The 20,737-nt window shown below is 34.0% G+C and overlaps 2 protein-coding genes and 1 pseudogene across 3 annotated transcripts; all 3 read right to left on the bottom strand.

Moving 5' to 3' along the window:
- Positions 1-1,005: 1,005 nt before the first annotated feature.
- Positions 1,006-3,816, bottom strand: LOC108466440 (peroxisome biogenesis protein 5-like). Its single transcript, XM_017766799.2, has 3 exons — positions 3,368-3,816; positions 1,657-1,932; positions 1,006-1,324 (listed from the first exon to the last, which is right to left on the bottom strand). The coding sequence occupies exons 2-3, from the start codon at positions 1,816-1,818 to the stop codon at positions 1,085-1,087; spliced, it is 402 nt and encodes a 133-aa protein (XP_017622288.2). The 5' UTR covers positions 1,819-1,932; positions 3,368-3,816; the 3' UTR covers positions 1,006-1,084.
- A 1,688-nt stretch (positions 3,817-5,504) lies between these two features.
- LOC108466441 (lariat debranching enzyme-like) lies at positions 5,505-20,699 on the bottom strand (annotated as a pseudogene).
- Positions 11,254-15,934, bottom strand: LOC128279287 (peroxisome biogenesis protein 5-like). 2 transcript variants are annotated; one of them, XM_053020409.1, is made up of 3 exons: positions 15,579-15,934; positions 12,068-12,245; positions 11,254-11,484 (listed from the first exon to the last, which is right to left on the bottom strand). In XM_053020409.1, the coding sequence occupies exons 2-3, from the start codon at positions 12,213-12,215 to the stop codon at positions 11,399-11,401; spliced, it is 234 nt and encodes a 77-aa protein (XP_052876369.1). In that variant the 5' UTR covers positions 12,216-12,245; positions 15,579-15,934; the 3' UTR covers positions 11,254-11,398. The 2 variants fall into 2 exon arrangements, with proteins under 2 accessions (XP_052876369.1, XP_052876368.1); XM_053020408.1 differs by lacking the exon at positions 15,579-15,934 and adding an exon at positions 12,366-12,418.
- Positions 20,700-20,737: the final 38 nt, after the last annotated feature.

Below are 20,737 nucleotides of genomic sequence, written 5' to 3'. Positions count from 1 at the left end.
TCAAGACAATGAGAGAATAGTGAAGGATATAACAAACCTGGTTGGCGTAACTGATACCTATGTTTGCCCAAGCACGCACATAGTTTGGCTTCAAATCTAGTGCCTAAAGATCCAGACACAGACCAAAAGACTAAATGCAATAGTGCTGAAAATATGGCCACCACAGGCAAAGGGAAGTTTATCATCAAATAATTTTAAATGGACAATCTCAGTAACAGAGGCTAAACAAATCAAACTGCATATGCAAGATCTGAATGCATTAAAAAGGGCTTTTTGAAAGAGATGTTCAAGGGTATATGTAAATTTTGAGGAAGTGCATAATCAAATCATCTAAATTAACAAATTGTTTCAACAAATCAAATAACCAATTACATGGAGCTTAATAGAAGAGCTAGTTTGTTTTCTAAGGTCCAACTAGGTGCAACATGTTATTTGGAGAATCTTTTTAGCAGCCTAAGGTTACAAAGATGGAGCAAGTAAATAATTCAACCCTATAAGAGAGCTGTATAACACACCAATGCATCCCTTTACCATCGAAAGATAAGAAAGAAGAGAAATAGAGGAAAAGATGATGCAACCCATAAGAGTTTGGCACACAGAAGATTGACATGATGGGTTATCACATGTTTTGCATTTCTTTATGCCATCCTTTCAATTGATTAAGCACAAGCCAAGTCCTAGGCACACTTTTTTGTATAGAAGCGAAAAAGCCCCCTTGATTCAAGAAGCACAAATTTACATATTCAGCTTAATTTACTCAAAAAAGTGCTTTTTTTACATCTTGCACCTCAAATGGTTCAGGTAGTTACAGCACCCTTGTCGACATTGTCAACACCTTCATAATTCATTTTTTTTATTCTGGCCTAACATGCAAAATATTGACCAACACACCATACAAATTGATTCTTAGTAAAATCCTAGTACTCATATATTTTGAATTTCACACATTACAGGTGCTCCAACTTAGTAAAGAGAACCCCAAAATTTTAGGATAGGAAAAATAAATTTTTAATTATAAAAAAAATACTTATGAAATTAACATATCAGGTCGTATACAGATAGGCCACCACTATTCAAGGGGGAATCATGAAGAGGATACCTGTTGATAAGCTAATATTGCATCAGCACTCTGCACACTGTTGGCTTCTGTTGCACCAGGCTTGTTCCAAAGAGAATAATCATTAGGTTTAAGTTTCAAAGCAGTTTTGAAAGATGCAGTGGCCTTATCATATTCTCCCGACAAATTATACAGAACACCAAGGACAATGTGTACATCAGCATCCTCAGGAGACATCTGAGCAACTTCATTGAATAATCTAGCAACCTGTATGGCAGAAAACACTTCGATTAACACCAGAATATAACAATAACATTTCCAAAATGTAATCTTAGGGATAAGCTTCTAGTAATCTTAAGGAAAATTATATCCTGTCACCGTATGTAAAACTCTAAGTCCAAAATATAATCACTGCAGTCATGGAAGCTATATGCAAAAAGACACTCTTGTAATCACAGCATTCACAACATAAGCAAACTATCCCACAGTAACATTAGAGGAAGCGGCTTACACTCAAACCAAGACTGCAATATCAAGGCATTGTTCCAAAAGACAAAAACCAACAAAAAAAACAATGAATTATACCCTAGTGTACTTACATCAGCATAATACACAGAATCAGCAAGCTCCGGTGGTGCAAGAGTACCATACTTTGGGTGATGACATAACCATCCATACAGATACTTTAAAGCAACAGTCTGTTCCAATTCTGAACTTTCAAACAGTATTATTTGTTTGACACTCCAAAATTTTAATCTCATCTTGATTAAAGCGATAAGCTTTCACTGGCCATTTGTATGACTCACACCAAGAGCAAGAAGTACATCCAGATTGGTAGGATCGGCCTCCTGAGCACGCATCATTGCTGCAATAGCCTGTACAGAGATATCTAATCAGTGAACTACATTTTGTCTACAAAGCCAAATATATGGACCCCAGTAAAGACCACATAAAACTGCAGATGCATTAATCAAGAATAACAGAAGTATAAAATGGTCTTGCATAATCCATGTAAGTCTCAAGATTATGACAAGCAGACACATTAACCATCCAAAACAATTTGCAATAAATGTGAAACATTACACTTCATAGGCTTGATATAGACATGGTTTAAGATGGAACCTTATCCATTCAAATTAATTTTAATTAAGCCAAAAAGGTTTTGACATGGTTCAAGAATAAATAGAAGCGGATGATAAGTGAAATGTAATGCACTAGTAGTTCATGTGACAACAAATGATAATAGGTTAGATCCAGAACATTAGCAGCCAGGCAAAGACTGCGGCCTTAGATCTGGAACTCTGACTGAAGCCTCAGGCCACTAAGATAAACATCGTATCAATCATATTGCAAACTTCAATGTTTAAACGAAAAATAGCTCCTTCTATCCCTTTCCAGTAAAAGTTTTCATATAAAAGAAATGAACATTGCATGGTACACCAAAGTGGCTATATCAAGCCAGCAAATACAACACAAAATGCAGCGGTACAAGAAAACAGATCCTTCATTTTCAAAAGGTTTTCTTGCTTGCTAAATCAATAGGTTGTTCTCTTTCCTAAAATATGATAGTATTCACAGGGCATTAGACATGATTCAAAATTATTTAGATTCAGGTGGAATAGAAAGGTAAATGGTCAACCTTGCCAGGCAAAGAATCATGTTGAGTATTTGTTTGTTATGGTCGAGTATTTTGAGATAGTTATATGTAGCTAACTTTGAGTATCATATTGAGATGGAAATGGTTAATATGTGTATGAGCGTGAATGTGTTGATTTGTTGAATGGATGAAAAGGAATCGGTATGTTTAAGCTAGCATAAAGTTGGATAATTTCACAATTTAGTCCTTGGATAATTTCGACAATCATGGATGAAAAGGAATCGGTATGTTTAAGCTTGGGGAATCCGTGATGCATTGTACAATAATCGACCTTGCGAACAAACCAGATTATTAGAAAACCAAAATACAATTACTACTGCTTTGACAGACAATATTATACGATATCAAATAAAAGAAATATGGGTTTCAGGTTAAACTGGCAACTAATCCTGTTTAACCCGTACATTTAACAGAATTTTAACAATTTATACAAAGGCACAATTGCTTAAACAATTTCACTAGAAATGAAGTTATGTGGTCCTAATTGAACTTTAAGCATTATATCCATAAAAGAAATATGGGTATCAGGTTAAACTGGCATCTAATCCCCATTTATCTCAAGTTTTAGGGCATTAAAGAATGAATTTAAGCCATGGGAGAGTGCATAAGAACATTAAATTTGAAAAGAAAAGATATTGGGATAAGAACATTACCGTGCAATACAATGAAGGGAATAGCGTGTCTATTTGGTATAAGAATCAATGTAATAGAGAATATGAATAATAAAGTAGTTGACTGTAAAAGAGAGGCCATCGCTGGTGAAATCTTGCAGAACCAGAATTTCTTTCTTTCCCAAAGCATCCAACAAGAACAACCACACCGACATCCATAGATTTGAAAAGACGAACCGAAACAATATTTCCTAGGGCTGAAAACCCAAAATCTATGGATGAAGCAAGTGATTTCAATATCACAATCACAATAAAAAAATTAAAAATAAAAAGCAGAAACGATTGAGAAGGAAAAGATGAAAACGGATTAGAGAGGAAAATTTTGAAGAGAAAGAGATGGTGAAGAAATGGAAAGGAAGGGGATTTGAAAAGACTGATGAAAACGGGCAGAGGGGCTCTTCTCCTGCCAACGGTAACTATTGCTATTTAATACACTCATTTAATAAAGTGATAATTGACTTATTTACTTTTCAAAATTTCATTTAATACACTTTAATATTCTCAATGTCTAAATATATTTATTTTTAAAATAATACTATTTACTATATCAAATATATAAAGAGTTAAAAAAGATAATTAAAATATGATAAATTAATGATGTTAAATGTTGTCACTAAACAAAGAGAAGCCTAAAATTTAAGGCGGTTCTTAAGCATTTCAAACTAAAAATATCAATTTTTTATTACTCATATATTTTTAATATAAATACTTTAAACTTTTCTAGCAATTCAATTAGAAAAATTAATAAAATATATATCTAAAAATATAAAGGAGAATATAACCTAAAATTTTAAACTATAAAGATAAATAGATATAACTATCTATTTGAAAACAAGTGATTTTAATTTATTATTTATAAATTTTAAATTGAATTATATTATTTGATTGATTATTAGAGTTATCTACATATTAAATTGGATTAGACTTTATAAATAGTCCATATATACTGGTATAATTAAGCTTTGTAAGTCTATATTGGGTATGGAATTACGGGTATTTTAGTTCTATTAATTTTATTTTATTTAATATATTAGCCTGATTTATTCAAAAAAAAATGATGCAAGTATGACAGCTTATACTACAATGGACGAAACGAGCATATCAATGAGATTGCACTTATGGATTGGGGGATACTATAAAATATAAGTAAAGGAGGAGACAGAAAGCATAAAAAATTTTAAATATAATGAAATAGTGGCGTGTCTTCTAAAACCTCTAATGAAGACAATATCAATGAGAAGCTCCTAAATAAGATTCACAATCCAATGAATATAAATAATCACAAAGTAAACCTATGACTCAGAAGGCTGTACCTTCTGAACATCGTTCGTGTAGTATTTCGGTGCCAACTCTAGCAAGAGCCCCATCTGATCCCTGGCTTATTCCATAAATTGATGCCACCACAAATACAAAACTCTAATGTATTTTCATTGCAAGCATAAACCAATTGATTGGACCCAAAAACAATATAATAACCTTTTAAGCTCATTATCTTCTTCCGTAGCCTTTTAAAAGGCTTCAACATCTCCTTCCTTCACCATAACTGCACCATTGATCTTGGTCAACTTAATTTCTTCGACATCAATATTTACATCCCAATTTATAAATCACAATTTCTTAAAATAGAGGTTCTTTTAAGTTCTATAAAACTAAAAATAAAATACAAAAATTTCCTTTACAATTTTTCTAGTTCACCCTTCTAACATTCCTTTAAACAATTTAATAATCTTATAAATGTGCTAGTGGATTGTAAGAAATATACAATAAAGATTTATTTAGTTTTCTTTTAATAAGAGTGTTTTCTTCCAAAAAAAAAAATACTCTATTTGGACTTGAAAATGTCTTCAATTATAATTATAAAAAAAAAAAGAAAGATAAATGATCAACTTATTAATCACCTTTCCCTCCCCGTTTTACTTTTATGGAAAACCAAATTGGCCCCTCATTCTTGGTAGTGAGCATGTACTATAGATCTAGATCTAGCTGCCATTTTGTAACCAATGGCCATGTCTGAAAATTGCTTATTGAAAAAGAACAAAGTTCATGCCTGAAAAAGGGTACCATGCTATGTCATTTATACATATTAATAACATCAATTCAATTAGAAAAGCCCAAAAAATTTGAGATTCCAAATTCAAGCTCATATATTGATTTGACTGTGATAATAGCTATTGATATAATATTTGATGTTTATACATTATTTTAGAAAGAAAGAAAGAAAGAAACTTGTATAGGTGCTCTCCTCTGCTGATGAAAGTTGGAAAAGTGTGGGCCATTAAAACAAGTAAAGCCTCATAGCATAGCAAGATATTGCCATCAATCTTTTTGCACTAATAAACCTCTTGGTTGATAGAAAACATTATTCACATTCATGAGGACCGATTTTCATTATTCGGTTCTGCATCATCTTCTAGATCATCCTCATCTTCATTGGGAATGTCTTCGCTGTAATCATCTAATGAACCAACAGGAAAAACGATGTCACCTTAAGAAATTTAATGGATTAATCAACGTGGACGAGGCAAAGTTAATAGCATTACGTATGATATGCACAAAGCTCAAAACATTAGGCGCATTCAATGTTCTACCTTGATTGAAAGCAAATGATCAATTATCTATCCCATTAAACTATATGAGAGAGCATCAGCACCATATTAAAGACAAGAAGCAAAAGGTATTCCTAGATTCATGTATACACTAGGTTTGACTGCATCACAATGAATCTAGATACCTGCAAGAACTTGCGCCATGGAAGGCATTTATCGAGTGCAAGAAATTTTGTCACTCGACCACCCTCTTCATGTTCAACAAGAGCGGTCAATTTGCAGTGCAAGTGAGCTGAAAACCAATACGATGGTCTGAGTTTTTCAAGCAGCTGAGCAGCAGGTTTGCTTCCAAGAGTTCCTTGCTGGATCTAGGAAATATGTTTCAACCAACAAGCAACCAGGAATGGTCAACAAGAAAACTGAAGACGCTTGATATGAAGATTTTCATTCTATCACACATGTCCATTTCCACCAATTGAATATAATTACCTCATCTTTGAAATATTTTTTGCAGCAAACAAGTTGTTGCCAGTTCCCATAATCAGTGCTGCTGAGCAGCCAATCGTGTGAAAGGAAAAAATCTATCAGTTCCTCTAGGTGCATGAGCTTGTGAACATCGTACTCCCGAGCATGATACACAGACCTGTGTCCTGCTCAAGGAAAAGCTAATTCATTTCAGTTTCAAAGCTTCGATTCTCCACCCTAAATAAGAATCAATATAACATATCTGACGCTTGCAGTAAATATACAATCACCATTAAAAGAACTCCAGAATAAACATAGAATAGACAAGTAAAAGAACTTCATACCCATCCTAAACAATAATTACGCGCATTGTAAAATCCGGAAAGTCCACTGATACGGATATTGCCAAACTTCACAACCACAGCATACCCCAAGAAGTATATATTAGGTGCTGCCCATCCCCCATAGTACCTAAAGTTTACACATTTCAATAGCAGAAGGTAAAATTCAAGGCCTTTTCATAAAAGAATCAGAATCCCCAAGCTAGAACATATGAAGAAAAGGGGGTGACTTACGATTCCCATAAATAATTGGAAGCTTCATGATTTCCAGAATAGTATTTCCAGAATGACTTCATCTCCCTATATTTTGGGGCCAAATTAAGGCTATCCATATCTTTTTCATTCCTGACTGCCTAAGTTGCAAAAGAAAAAAAAATTAAGTTCATATAAAAAATGGGTATTTGGAAAGTGACAAAATTTCGTATAAAAACAACAAATTGGAGAAAGTGAGAGTGTAAGAGAAAGAACCTGGAAATCACCATAACAAAGGAGGAGGTCAATTTTGATGTTGCGAGTGTTTTCAATGTATTTAATGGTGTCATAGACCTTGTCGAGATCTCCATGCATGCACCCTTCCACTGCTATCTTCATCGTTTTGAATTGGACACAATACTGTGGTAGGGTTTGAGAAAAACATAAAACCTTAGGTTTTTTTCTTAATGACTTTATCCTCTAAGGGTGAAAACAAAAAACCATGACAAAAACACACTGAAAATAGAAGTAAAAAGAAGCATATATCTGAAACTAAAACAAGAATGAAAAGGGTGACGGCAGGATTAACAATAAAAGAGCCATGGACAGATGGAAAGACAGGAGACCAGATACCGAAAGAAAATATCTGTTAAATTAAAAAAATGGAGATGAATGCGACGAAATGAGAATGTTTTCAAAAATTCCAATACCGTAAGCGGTTTCAACTTCTATTTATTATAGATTTTGCACCTGCAAAAGAGATAGAAAGGAATCCATGAATGTATACAGAGGGCAAGAAAGATACTAACTAAAAACAGTTATTTATGGACAGGAAGAGTACTACATATCCCAGGAAGCAGTTTTTTATCCACGAGACCAGTAGGCTATCTGGACTGTCACATTAGAAAGAAAGACAGGAGAAAAAGTTTAAAGCATTATCTTAAGTGAGATAAAAGGGAAAGGAAAGAAGAGACTTTACTAAAACTAGAGACTTTACAAAATGAAATGGCAAAGACAAAGACAAAGTACGAGTGATGATTCATACCTGAAATCAGTCACCGATGAAGCAAAGAATTTCAAAAAATCACATAAATCAGAAATGGAAGAGAAAACCTAGTGTAGCGTCTTTCTGTGTTTTTTTTTTTTTTGGCATTCGGTTACGCAAAACTAGAAAAAAAATGAGAGGAAGAAATTCAAAACAGACAGAGAGAGAGAGAGGGAGTCGACGAATAAATGGGGTGCTATGGATAGAAGAGATAGATTTGAGGATTCAAATTTCGAATAATGGGAAGGAAGCTGACCTTTGATCGGAGGTAAGACGCCGGAAGGTGTTGATGGCGCGGCAGTGTCTGGGGTTTGTTACGAAAGGGCAAGAAAGGAAGGGAAAGAGAATAAAGAAAACGAAAGAGAGGATTAACAGAGATCAAAGAATGGAAAAACAACAGAGAATAAAAGGGGAAATAAATAAAGGAAAATAAATTTAAAGAGGTGGATGAATAGGTGAAGAAATGGGGAAGCTATGAACGGAAGAGAGAGAACTTACTTTTCTAAATCCCCATGTGACAACGGTAACATTTATGGTAATTAATACCTTCTTTAAATTACTTTTTTTTTTTTTGAGGAATTAAAGACAAAGAAGGTAAAGAGACTTAGGAAAAAAAGTGGGGAATCGGGATATTCCGAGAATGGGATATACCCACGCCGGGATATACCAATATGGGTTTCATTTTAGACCATAAAAATCTATTACTGACCAATCAAATAAGCTTTCATCTTTCCATCGAGATTATTGTTATTTCGAACGAATTATTTTTCCAAAATATGTTGAGACCTATATATTAAAAACAAGGTGATTTAATTTCTGATCACATACCCATAAATTTTCATTTAGAAGGATTGACCATCTCAGAAATATGCAAAAGGAAATGAAGACATAAAGAAAGAAATGCAGTTCCCTTTACATGAATGTCAAGACAATGAGAGAACAGTGAAGGATATAACAAACCTGGTTGGCGTAACTGATACCCATGTTTGCCCAAGCACGCACATAGTTTGGCTTCAAATCTAGTGCCTAAAGATCCAGACATAGACCAAAAGACTAAATTCAATAGTGCTGCAAATATGGCCACCACAGGCAAAGGGAAGTTTATCATCAAATAATTTTAAATGGACAATCTCAGTAACAGAGGCTAAACAAATCAAACTGCATATGCAAGATCTGAACGCATTAAAAAGGGTATTTTGAAAGAGATGATCAAGGGTATATGTAAATTGAGGAAGTGCATAATCAAATCATCTAAATTAACAAATAGCTTCAACAAATCAAATAACTAATTACATGGAGCTTAATAGAAGAGCTAGTTTGTTTTCTAAGGTCCAACTAGGTGCAACATGTTATTTGGAGAATCTTTTTAGCAGCCTAAGGTTACAAAGATGGAGCAAGTAAATAATTCAACCCTATAAGAGAGCTGTATAACTATCCCACAGTAACATTAGAGGAAGCGGCTTACACTCAAACCAAGATTGCAATATCAAGGCATTGTTCCAAAAGACAAAAACCAACCAAAAAAACAATGAATTATACCCTAGTGTACTTACATCAGCATAATACAAAGAATTAGCAAGCTCCGGTGGCGCAAGAGTACCATACTTTGGGTGATGACGTAACCATCCATACAGATACTTTAAAGCAGCAGTCTGTTCCAATTCTGAACTTTTCAAACAGTATTATTTGTTTGACACTCCAAAATTTTAATCTCATCTTGATTAAAGGGATAAGCATTCACTAACCATTTGTATGACTCACACCAAGAGCAAGAAGTACTTCCAGATTGGTAGGATCGGCCTCCTGAGCACGCATCATTGCTGCAATAGCCTGTACAGAGATATCTAATCAGTGAATTACATTTTTTCTACAACGTCAAATATATGGACCCCAGTAAAAACCACATAAAACTGCAGATGCATTAATCAAGAATAACATAAGTATAAAAAGGTCCAGCATAATCCATGTAAGTCACAAGATAATGACAAGCAGACACATTAATCATCCAAAACAATTTGCAATAAATGTGAAACATTACACTTCATAGGCTTGATATAGACATAGTTTAAGATGGAACATTATCCATTCAAATTAATTTTAATTAAGCCAAAAAGGTTTTGACATGGTTCAAGAATAAATAGAAGCGGATGATAAGTGAAATGTAATGCACTACTAGTTCATGAGACAACAAATGATAATAGATTAGATCCAGAACATTAGCAGCCAGGTAAAGACTGCGGCCTTAGATCTGGAACTCTGACTGAAGCCTCAAGCCACTAAGATAAACGTAATACCAATCATATTACAAACTTCAATGTTTAAACGAAAAATAGCTCCTTCTATCCCTTTCCAGTAGAAGTTTTCATATACAAGAAATGAACATTGCATGGTACACCAACATGGCAATATCAAGCCAGCAAATAAAACACAAAATGTAGCAGTACAAGAAAATAGATCCTTTGTGTTCAAAAGGATTTCTTGCTTGCTTAATCGATAGGTTGTTCTGTTATCTAAAATATGACGGTATTCACAGGGCATTAGACAAGATTAAAAATGATTTAGATTTAGGTGGAATAGAAAGGTAAATGGTCAACCTTGCCACGCAAAGAATCGTAACCAAAGATGTTGAACAGATGGCTGAACTAGACAAGCAGTCACATCTGTTAATAGAAATTCTTGTAGTATTAAAGAACACAAAAACAATGTCTTTTGGTGTAAGAATACACATGAACTATCCAACTCTGACAAACTAGAGCAAAGTGGATTACCTGCTGGTCATCATCATTTTCAGCATGGGTTATTCCTAGCAATCTCCAACCTTCAGCATTCTCAGGATTTTTCATAACTTCAGCCTCTAGGGCAAGCACTGCTTCACTCAAAAGTCCTTTCCTGAATAGCTCTTGACCTTTTAAAGGATTTTGATGACCAACATATGGATTCATATCAGAAAATACATAGACACCCCTTAAAGCGTCCGACCGCTGAGGAACCTACAAGTTTTCACAACCAAAACAATCATGTAGAAATAAGAGAGGTTATAAAGTGAACTTCTTCAAGGCTACCACACTTACTCATCATATGAATTTGCCCAGTTATCAGACGAACTATCTCCCAAAGCCCCCTCACCAACTTGACAACCAAATTCTTCTGCCCAGTCATCAACATGCAACTTTGAGAATTCATTGACCCATTGATCATCGACAGACTCTTGTTGCAATCTTTCAGCACCAAATTCATTGGCCCAATGGTGAGGTTGACGGAAAACCTATTAACCATCAAGTCAAGAACATTTAATGAAACGAAGAAAATTAGAATATTTCAAATAAGAATAAGAGCTTCGCACGGTTTAAGAGTCTCAAAATAATACATAACACGCAGAATCAGTAGTCGCACTTTGTATCCTGAATAAACAAATCAAAAGACCCTAGTTGTTCTCATACAGTAGCAAACTCCTCAGCCCATTGATCAGGTTGAAAAAAATCAAAGAACCACCAACCAGAGTAGCAGATTCTGTATAATAAGAACATTTATACAAATTACAATGTTTTTAGCTGGTTTAATACCAAACAGAGATATACAATTACAAGAATCAACAGTGACAGTTTATCTTCTAACTTATTATAATCAATAAGCTCTCACTGCTCAATTTAGTAGCAAACTCCATGACCCATTGGTTTGGCCCAAAGAAATACTAAGAACCACCAAAACGGTGAGTAGCATATTTTATAAATAACAAATATAGATATTTAAAAGTTCAACTGAAGATGTAATAATACAGAATCATTAGTCATTCACACTTTATTTGCTAAATTATAGTAGATATATATAGAAAATACCACTAACCAAAACATCATTATCATCTGGGACATTCTCAAATCATCAAAACTAGTTTCAACCACCTAGGGTTGGTGAATGAGATTACTACCTAAGGTCAGTGATGTTAGTTCCATTTTAGTCTACGTAGGCAAGGCAGAAGAAAAAAAGGAGGAAACTGTCAAACTGCTAATAGGAATTTATGAGGAGGAAACTGTCAAACTGCTAATAGGAATTTATGACTGATTATCAGGACATATTAATCTATAAGATTCTTTACCTTCCACAATATCTCTACTTGCCTCATCATGAGCAAATTCATCAGCCCAAGAAGCACCTCCATTGTACTGTTGCTGATATTCTGTTGCCCAGTTCTCTGATGCTGGTTTGACCTGATTATCATCAATGATAAGTTCACCACGACTCATCTTGGATACAAATTGAAGAAATTTTGAATTCTGCATGCCCCAAAACATACAGCAGATAAGTGCATATATTAACTCATGCATAGAAAGGATGATATCATTAAGAGCTATCTTGACACATTGCAAGTATTTAGCCAAACAGTTTTAACAAACCCGAAACTTAGGATCACAGTTTTGAGAGAGTGTATGTGCAAGCATCCTAGTCTGCCGAAACTTAGGATCACAGTTTTGAGAGAGTGTAAAAAGCTTTTTACCGTTGGGTTTTATTTATTATACCTTTTATTTTTTAAAACAGCTTCTTTTCATTTCTAGTCAAACAAGGCCAAATTAAGTTAAAACTTTTCTTGGTCTCATAATTCAAATTGGGGAAAAAGATATCAAAAGGATCTAAAATATTAACCTCCATTTTGAGGACTTATGGGTAAAAGCTTATAAAACGCTCTTAAATTTAGTTAAGCAAATATGTTTCATAAATAAAAAACCAAAGAGGCTGCAAGGTTAGGATTATTGGTATGAGGAGAAGCCCCACGAGCAGTTGCTACAGAAGTTTGGCTATATTTTATTTCTTTCGTAACAAAGAAATATCAGTACTCACTATTGCACTGAAAAAATTTGTAATTAGCTTTGAATTTTGCAACAGTGATGGCTTTAAAACTTTCGGCCAATGGAGCAAAATTCAAAGCTAATTAAAAAATTTCAGACAAAGACATTTCAGTACCAATATGTAGAATTAAAACATCAGTAGCACAAGTCAACCAAAACTCGAACACCAAGTAAGAACAGACAGCGCCAGGACATGGAAATACCAATGATCGCACAGAGAACTCAATAAAACAGAACAAATATCACCATCAAGCCATGAAAATACTTCCCTCCAAATGCCAACCTTACCTAATACATCTGCTATCTCATTTCCCTGAAAACATTTGACCAGCTGACTGACCAATTAATGAACCTAATAATTTCAAGGCATAAGGCCACTTCCACGTTCATTTCTTAGAATCCATCCTCTTAAATACAATCAGCATCCCTCAAAATTCCAACAAATTCTCATCTATTGCCCTTAGCAAGACCGCTAGTGAAAATAAATTAAACAAAAATAAAAAACACAGCCCGTTATATAGACAGCTATTAAGACAAACAAAAGAACTTCTACTCTCTCATTCTAACTTAGAATGTGCTACCCCACAAGTCTCCATGCATTACTTTAGGCCAATAATGGGCTACTTATCAAAATGCACAACGACGACGTAACTTCTCCAACTTATTAGGCAGGGGGTGTTTGCATTTCTATCCATTTTAAGATAAAAACGGAAAAGGTCAAAAGTAGTGCCTTTTGAATTGTTAAAAGTTCCAGGTCACGACCAGAATTTGGTCGAGGGAAATTTATTTTAAGAAACAAATACAAAAAATATATATAAAATGAGCATCACCTGTTGCAAGAATCAAGCCATAGCTCAAGAAGGGAAAAATAGGGCCTGATTTCTAAAAGATCTTTCCAGCTTACAAATAGGCAGTGACTTAATCCGCAGAATTTAAAATCAGAAGTAAAAAGGAAAAAGTTCAGCACCTTATCATTTTCATACACCACAGTAGCTGGGATTTCCTTATCCCGGTAATTCACATCGAAGTGAAAAGGGAAGCAACATTTACTGTCGAGAATTATTCTAAAAAAAATAGAATTCTTTTTTTTCTAAAATAAGACATTGATGAATAGGAGGAGAAGGAGAAACATAGGCCTGGGCTGACATGGGAGTAGAACCAGAGGGAGCAGCAGCTAGGCAGCTTCTTTCTAAGTCATGAGGGAAGATGCCAGAGGCAAACGGGTTAAGTGAGAACTCAAAACAAACAATGGGCTCTTCTTTATTTCATCATTCATCTATAAATATAATCACTAACCCTAGTTTCTTGCCTTTTTTTTGCATCGGGTGAAAATTTTATGTAAAAATTATATTTAATATAAATTTGTGTAAACCGCACAGTTAGGTCTGAAGCAGGGCAGTGATAAACAGTGATAAATAGAAATTTGTGTATATTTAATATAAATATAAATCACTAACCGCACAGTTAGGTTGAAAGGTACTCGCCACATATGACAAGCTCACTTCCATGCATACATAGCTAAAGGATAAGCATTGTATAACTTATGCATATTATAAATAATTACTGACATTCCTCAAGCTTTGGAGGGATAAATATCATGAGCATTCTCCATTGGCGAGTACCTTTCGACCTTTTCAGGCATACCTCAATGAAGGTACAATTATATAAGTAATTACAAGTTTTTCAGGGAAAAATATTGTGCAAAGTTCAAGCACATATTTCCAGGAACTTAGCTTTTAATGCATACTTCTACTTCTCAAACACCTTGCACATTTATACTTTGCCTCCAAGGCTTCATGCATTCATACTTTGAATGTTTGCACCTTGCCTTCAAGGCCTTGTGCGAATTTCACAACAATCAAATCAAAAACTTCGCAAAAATTTCCTCCAATTTTACGAAACAAAGTAGGCAGAAAATTTTCTAGACAGAGCTTGTCCAGAACATAGAGACTTCACTAATACTTTTTGTCTCAGGTAAGGTTACTTTATAACCTTCCCTTCAACTGAGGGCAATTGTTACACATATCCTCACTTAACATACCTTCACCAGACCTCAACAATTGGGACAACCCCACCAATCACCACCCTCTGCCCAAGGCCACGACACGCCAAGCTAAACCACTCTGTTGTCACTACTCTTTATCCTCGTTACATCAAATCACATAGCCACCCTAATACTGCACCCCTTTGAATAACAAGCCCACCAATAAAACAAGGACACATGGCTTATAAGTGTTCCCCTTAAATACTCCAATAACAGCCTACGTCCAATACGCTTTCATTGGAAAAGCGTTTTACAGGGAGCAATTTCAGCCATGTCAGCTAAAAACGTGCCCTATAAGACACATTTTCATTAAAAAGCCTCTCTGCTCAGATGATTAAATGTTAGACCTGATTTATCATTTAATATAAAGTGGTTGCAAAACAATTAATTAAAATGTTTATAAAAATATTGTGATACATATTAAATAATGTTTTTACTTGTTGAAAAAGGGAAAATCAAGAGAATAAAAGGGAAAGGAACAAGAAAATGTTTCCATTTATTTTCTGCTAATCAGTTTGGGTTTTAGGGTAGATACTCGTATAGTTGATAGAACATATCTTCACTATAAAATCTCATAAATAGGACTGAAAGATTTGTAAGAAAATGTCCTTAAACTAAAACAGAGATGAAAACTTGTTCTAAAGATGAAAACCACAATACCCACCGAAATAAAAGAAGAGAAGCATATAAGAAAAAATTAGTCGAAGTGAAAATCATACCTGAAATTACAATCCGATGAAGGGTGGGATGTCAATATCCTGCTGTAACAAGTGTGTTTTTTTGGCACGTGGTTATACAAAAGCTTAAAAAAAAAAATCAAAGAAAAAAAATGGAAAGAGACCCAGATAGAATCTGCGTATTAAAGAAAGGGAGGAAGAGAAAATTAAAAAAAAAAAAAGAAAAAGAAGTTAAAAATCCTATCATTGACCTTCGAGTGATCCATTTTCCATTCACGGATTTCATACATGCGGAGCAGTATTCCAAACGTCCATATATCTGTGCATATTACAAGCAAAGCTCATGATGCTTTAAAAGAAAAACTGCTTGAACAAGATAGGATAACTTGGTTCTAATATGTTACCTGTAAAGTCAGATATAAGAGTTTCACATGAACATTGTACTTGTTCGATACATGGTGAGGAGGAACACAGAGTTCCATCTTGTGTCAACATGTTTCAAGCTGAAGGAATGGCTAGCCAAGGTTGCGGTAGGTCCAGAAATACAGAGTCAGCCAACCCAGAAAACTGATCGGGAAATCCCTCACCCTGAATATCTCGGACTCCCACAGTGATTAAAGTGCTTATTCCAGTCCTCTCGAAGTCCTCTCTGTTGAAGGAGTGAAAAATAGTAAAACATTCCTTCTTTCGCGAACCAAGACAGAAGAATCAAAGAAAAAAAAAAAATAACCATCCTTGAATCTTTCTATTATCAATTAGACAAACAGAAATATAATGGGATAAAATATGCATCATAAATGAGTCCTACGCAAGATTCCATAAAACTGAGATAATTTTGAGACTACGAAGCATGACAGCAACAGACTGTCGTATTTCTGTACCAAAATTTACTCCCCAATACAAAAATATTTATCACATATCCAAAGTTCCATAAAGAATAAACTATCACCTAGAATGCCAGGAAGACTTCTTTACTTCTTTACTTTTCACTCGCTCTCCCAAAATGGAAAACCTAAGGCTTTGCTCGATTGCAGAAATCTAAAAGAAAACAGCAAACGGGACCATGTTTCCAACAAAGCACATCATTATTTTCATTTGACACTAGTATCCCATGAATGCAAAAATGGAGATTACCCCTTTAAGATAATAGGGTACCTAAAAAATGCCAGGCTACCTATATTTCCTCCGCAAGAACTTTCGTGCAATAAAATAGCGATGACAACTCTTCTTACTTTGCCAAACCAAAGCCCTGCCATCTTATTATACCAAATTTGTCAAGCAGGAAAATATACCTTCAAACAAGTGAAAAAGCATCTTCTCAAACTAACAAAACAGAACTGTATGAATATTAGTTATGTTATTGATTAGGATATATCATTATTGATATATTTCCTTCAATTGTGGATTATATTCCTATTATTTCACTGTAAAACAAGATATGAGTAATATATTTAAAAATAGTTAGGAGATAAAATCTTTTAAATATCCTGTAATAAATAAAAAATATCCTGTAACATATTTAAGTGGGAATATTTCCCACTGACAAGCTTTTGACTTTTAGAAGCCAAGGAAGGAAGTTCAAGCCGTCTCAACTCTATAACCCACACCACACACTGTTAATCTTTATCTATCTTCTTATACACTCACCTCATTCATTCCACTATTACCAAAATTGCCACTCATTTTAAACCTTGTCCACCGTACACCCTACCCTCTAGTTTCCTTGTAAGACCTAAAATCACCCATTTCTGATGGCCTTTTTTTGTAAGGCTCAAGTTAGATAATGCAGTTTCATTAGAGATTTAGAGAGATGATAGCTCCTGCTTCAGCTTCTCATTTAAAAATTCAAGGCAAAAGAAAAGAGACAAAACATTGAAGGCAAAAGAATTATACACAATCTTAATAAGGCTTGCTAGAGAAAAACAAATCAAATCAGTGGAAAAGAAACCAAACTAGTGCAATGGAGGAAACCAAACCAGTGGAAAAATGAGAGGTAATGAACAATTGCCTGCAACTAAATACAAAAATCTTACGATAGATTGGTGATCAGGTTATAATCTCTCTGTCCAATCAACTATCAACATTATGAAGGGGACCCTTAATTTAAATTGCATAAAACAGATGAAGATAGGTAGTTTTTAAGGAGAATTACCATCCAACATTAGCAAATAGAAACCCAACTATCTGCTGGCTTCAAAATGTAGCGATAGACTAATAACAAAGAAAACCAGTAGATTGTAGAGAGATACCTTGGATTTGATATGAATGGCCGACGTCCTCAAAAGAGAAACCTTCGATTTCTACATAATTAACAATACCAAAGCAAAAGATGAGTAATTTGGATTTTTTTAAAAATAAACCAATAATACAATTCAAATATGAAACTTAAAAAGAAAACTCTCATTGTAAGATCAAAAAAGGCAAATATACTGTATTCTTCATAAGAAAGAAAACAACACCTAGTTAACATCTAATGCAACACAATAACCACTCGAAACTACTTTGTAATATACAACAACCTTTTCAGTTAAATTGCATCCCTAATTCTAGCCATGCCATGCATTTAGACATTACCTGAATATTTCAATCAAAATCCATTTCCAAATCATGTAAGTACCAGCACACAAACAATTCCAACTAAGTTCATTGATGAGCTCCACTCAACTATTTTAAAGAAAATCAACCCCAATACTTACTGATGAGTGAAAGCACCTAGCAGTGTGAAAGAAAACCAAATATGCATTGATCCATGGACGGACTAATATGCACCACCTTAGCACTAGATAAAATGCAAGACTTTTCACTCTAAATATGACCATGTTCTAGTTAAAATTGATGTTAATTGAGCCCAGTGTCTCTTACTTTCGATTCTATTAGAAAACACACAATTTTATCTAGACTTTTCACTCTAAATATGACCATGTTCTAGTTAAAATTGATGTTAATTGAGCCCAGTGTCTCTTACTTTCGATTCTATTAGAAAACACACAACAATGCCATACAAACTGCATTTTTCCTTGAAAAAAGAAAATCAAACAGCAATTGTATAAGGAAAGTGGCCTTATATATATATTAACTGAAGATTAAATGAAAACAGCCAAGTGTTCAAGTAATTGGAAACAGCTATTCCCTGACCTTAAATATATAAAAAACTGTAGATTAAAGGATATCAACCTCATTTAACACTCAAGATCAAACTTACCAGTAAACAGAGAGTAGGCTTCCCCTAACATACCTATATCTTGACAGTTCAGAAAATTACAGCATAACTTTTTCACATTGTCCTGATCAAATTTCTAAATACATCAAACTTTGGCAACTTAGAACAAACCTAATAAACTGCTCCAACTTGGGCATGGACAGCAAATGTAGATATGGACAACTTTGACCCAAAATTCAAAGATAAAGGTCCAAAAGTGGAACCACTACCAGGGTCTTTTAGTCGTAAGTGTGGAGCTGCCTTATCCTAAGTTTCCCAAACCCCTTTATGCTTCATTTGAGGTTAGAATCTCGGGAAGGCAGGTCTTTTATGAGCGTTAGCACAATTTAGTTGCATCATTGTTGGTGCCAAACCATTTTTTTCTCAACCAACCTATTCTTCCTCTCTGTTTTAAGGTACTATTCACAGTCATTCTCTTTTTCTTAATTGCCAATTTCAAAGCCTATTCCTAAATTTTGGATAAAAATAAATGGTAGAAACTGGCCGAATATGATTCTAAGCAATTTTATACTACCATAACTATTACCATTCCCAGAAAAGAAAAAAAAGCTACCTATGGAACTAATCTATCAACAAGATTTAGGAACAAATTTTAAGTAACACGAACTAGATAAGGCTGAGGATGGTTTACCGAGTGCCAAGATTAGAGTGTATTGAATTTATAAAAGATGTAAATGAAAAAGAAGATTAATAAAAGCCATTGAATTTGAACGAAATCTACGAAGAAGAAAGAGCTGAAAAAAATTCCAATCCACCAAAAATGTCATTGATGAAAGCAAAAGCATATTGGACTACTTACTAGTTCGCAGGTGATGATTCCCCAAAAGCATGATGCGAGCCAATAAAATTCTTTAGTTGAAAAGGAGCACAAATCCGCCATACTGCTGGTTGAGAAAGACAGTGTAAGAAGAGATTGAATCAAAGACATGTGCAAACCTATCTGTCAGAAAACAACAGTTGCAAAGTCCTGTTCAAAACAAATAATTACCATAGGATATATATAAGAACATCATACTAGTAACTCAACCAAGTAAATTGAACAACGGTCTAGCAACAAGCATAAGAAATGGATAAGAAAATGGAAATTAAAAAGAAATATCCAACAATGTCCTTAAAATTTTTCCATAAAAGAGATGAAAACGGTAACAGACTTTAAAAAGAAAAAGAAAGGCAGGCAACAGAGAATGCAAATTGCTAGCAGAAAGAGACGGCCATACCTTTACAAACAAATCCAAAGGTAAATTGAGAAGATACTTGGTTACTTACAGAGAAAGGAAAGGTGAGGAAGGGGGGGATGTTGGCGGGAAGGTCAGAGAAGAGAGGAGAAGGTGTTGCTCAGTTTTTAATAAATCATCTCTAGTAATACATTTTAAAAAGTTATCATATTCTTAATATAATATTATTAAAAAATAAAACAAATCCTAAAATTTAAATTACATTAAAGTTTATTAAAATTAATTTATTTTAAAACAATTGCTTCAAAATTAAATTGTTTTGGTCAAAAATATTTTACTAATCTTTTTAATATTAAATTCAATCCAAAGAAAATTTACTTTAATTTTCACAATTTAGAAAACAACAATCAAATAAAACAACACGCATCAAAGTTATTCCAAACAAAACCATGAGATTGTAGAGAGATACCTTGGGTTTGATATGAATGGCCGATGTCCTCAAAAGAGAAATCTTCGTTTTCTACATAATTAACAATACCAAAGCAAAAGATGAGTAATTTGGATTTTTTGAAAAATAAACCAATAATACAATTCAAATATGAAACTTTGAAAGAAAACACTCATTGTAAGATCAAAAAAGGCAAATATACTGTGTTCTTCATAAGAAAGAAAACAACACTTAGTTAACATCTTCTAATGCAACACAATAACCACTCATAACTACTTTGTAATATAAAACAACATTTTCAGTTAATTGCATCCCTAATTCCAGCCATGCATGCATTTAGATATTACCTGAATATTTC

The sequence above is a fragment of the Gossypium arboreum genome, chromosome 10, assembly GCF_025698485.1.
Source record: "Gossypium arboreum isolate Shixiya-1 chromosome 10, ASM2569848v2, whole genome shotgun sequence".
In the NCBI taxonomy this organism is placed as follows: Eukaryota; Viridiplantae; Streptophyta; class Magnoliopsida; order Malvales; family Malvaceae; genus Gossypium; species Gossypium arboreum.
This window is presented reverse-complemented; position numbering and strand designations above follow the sequence as displayed.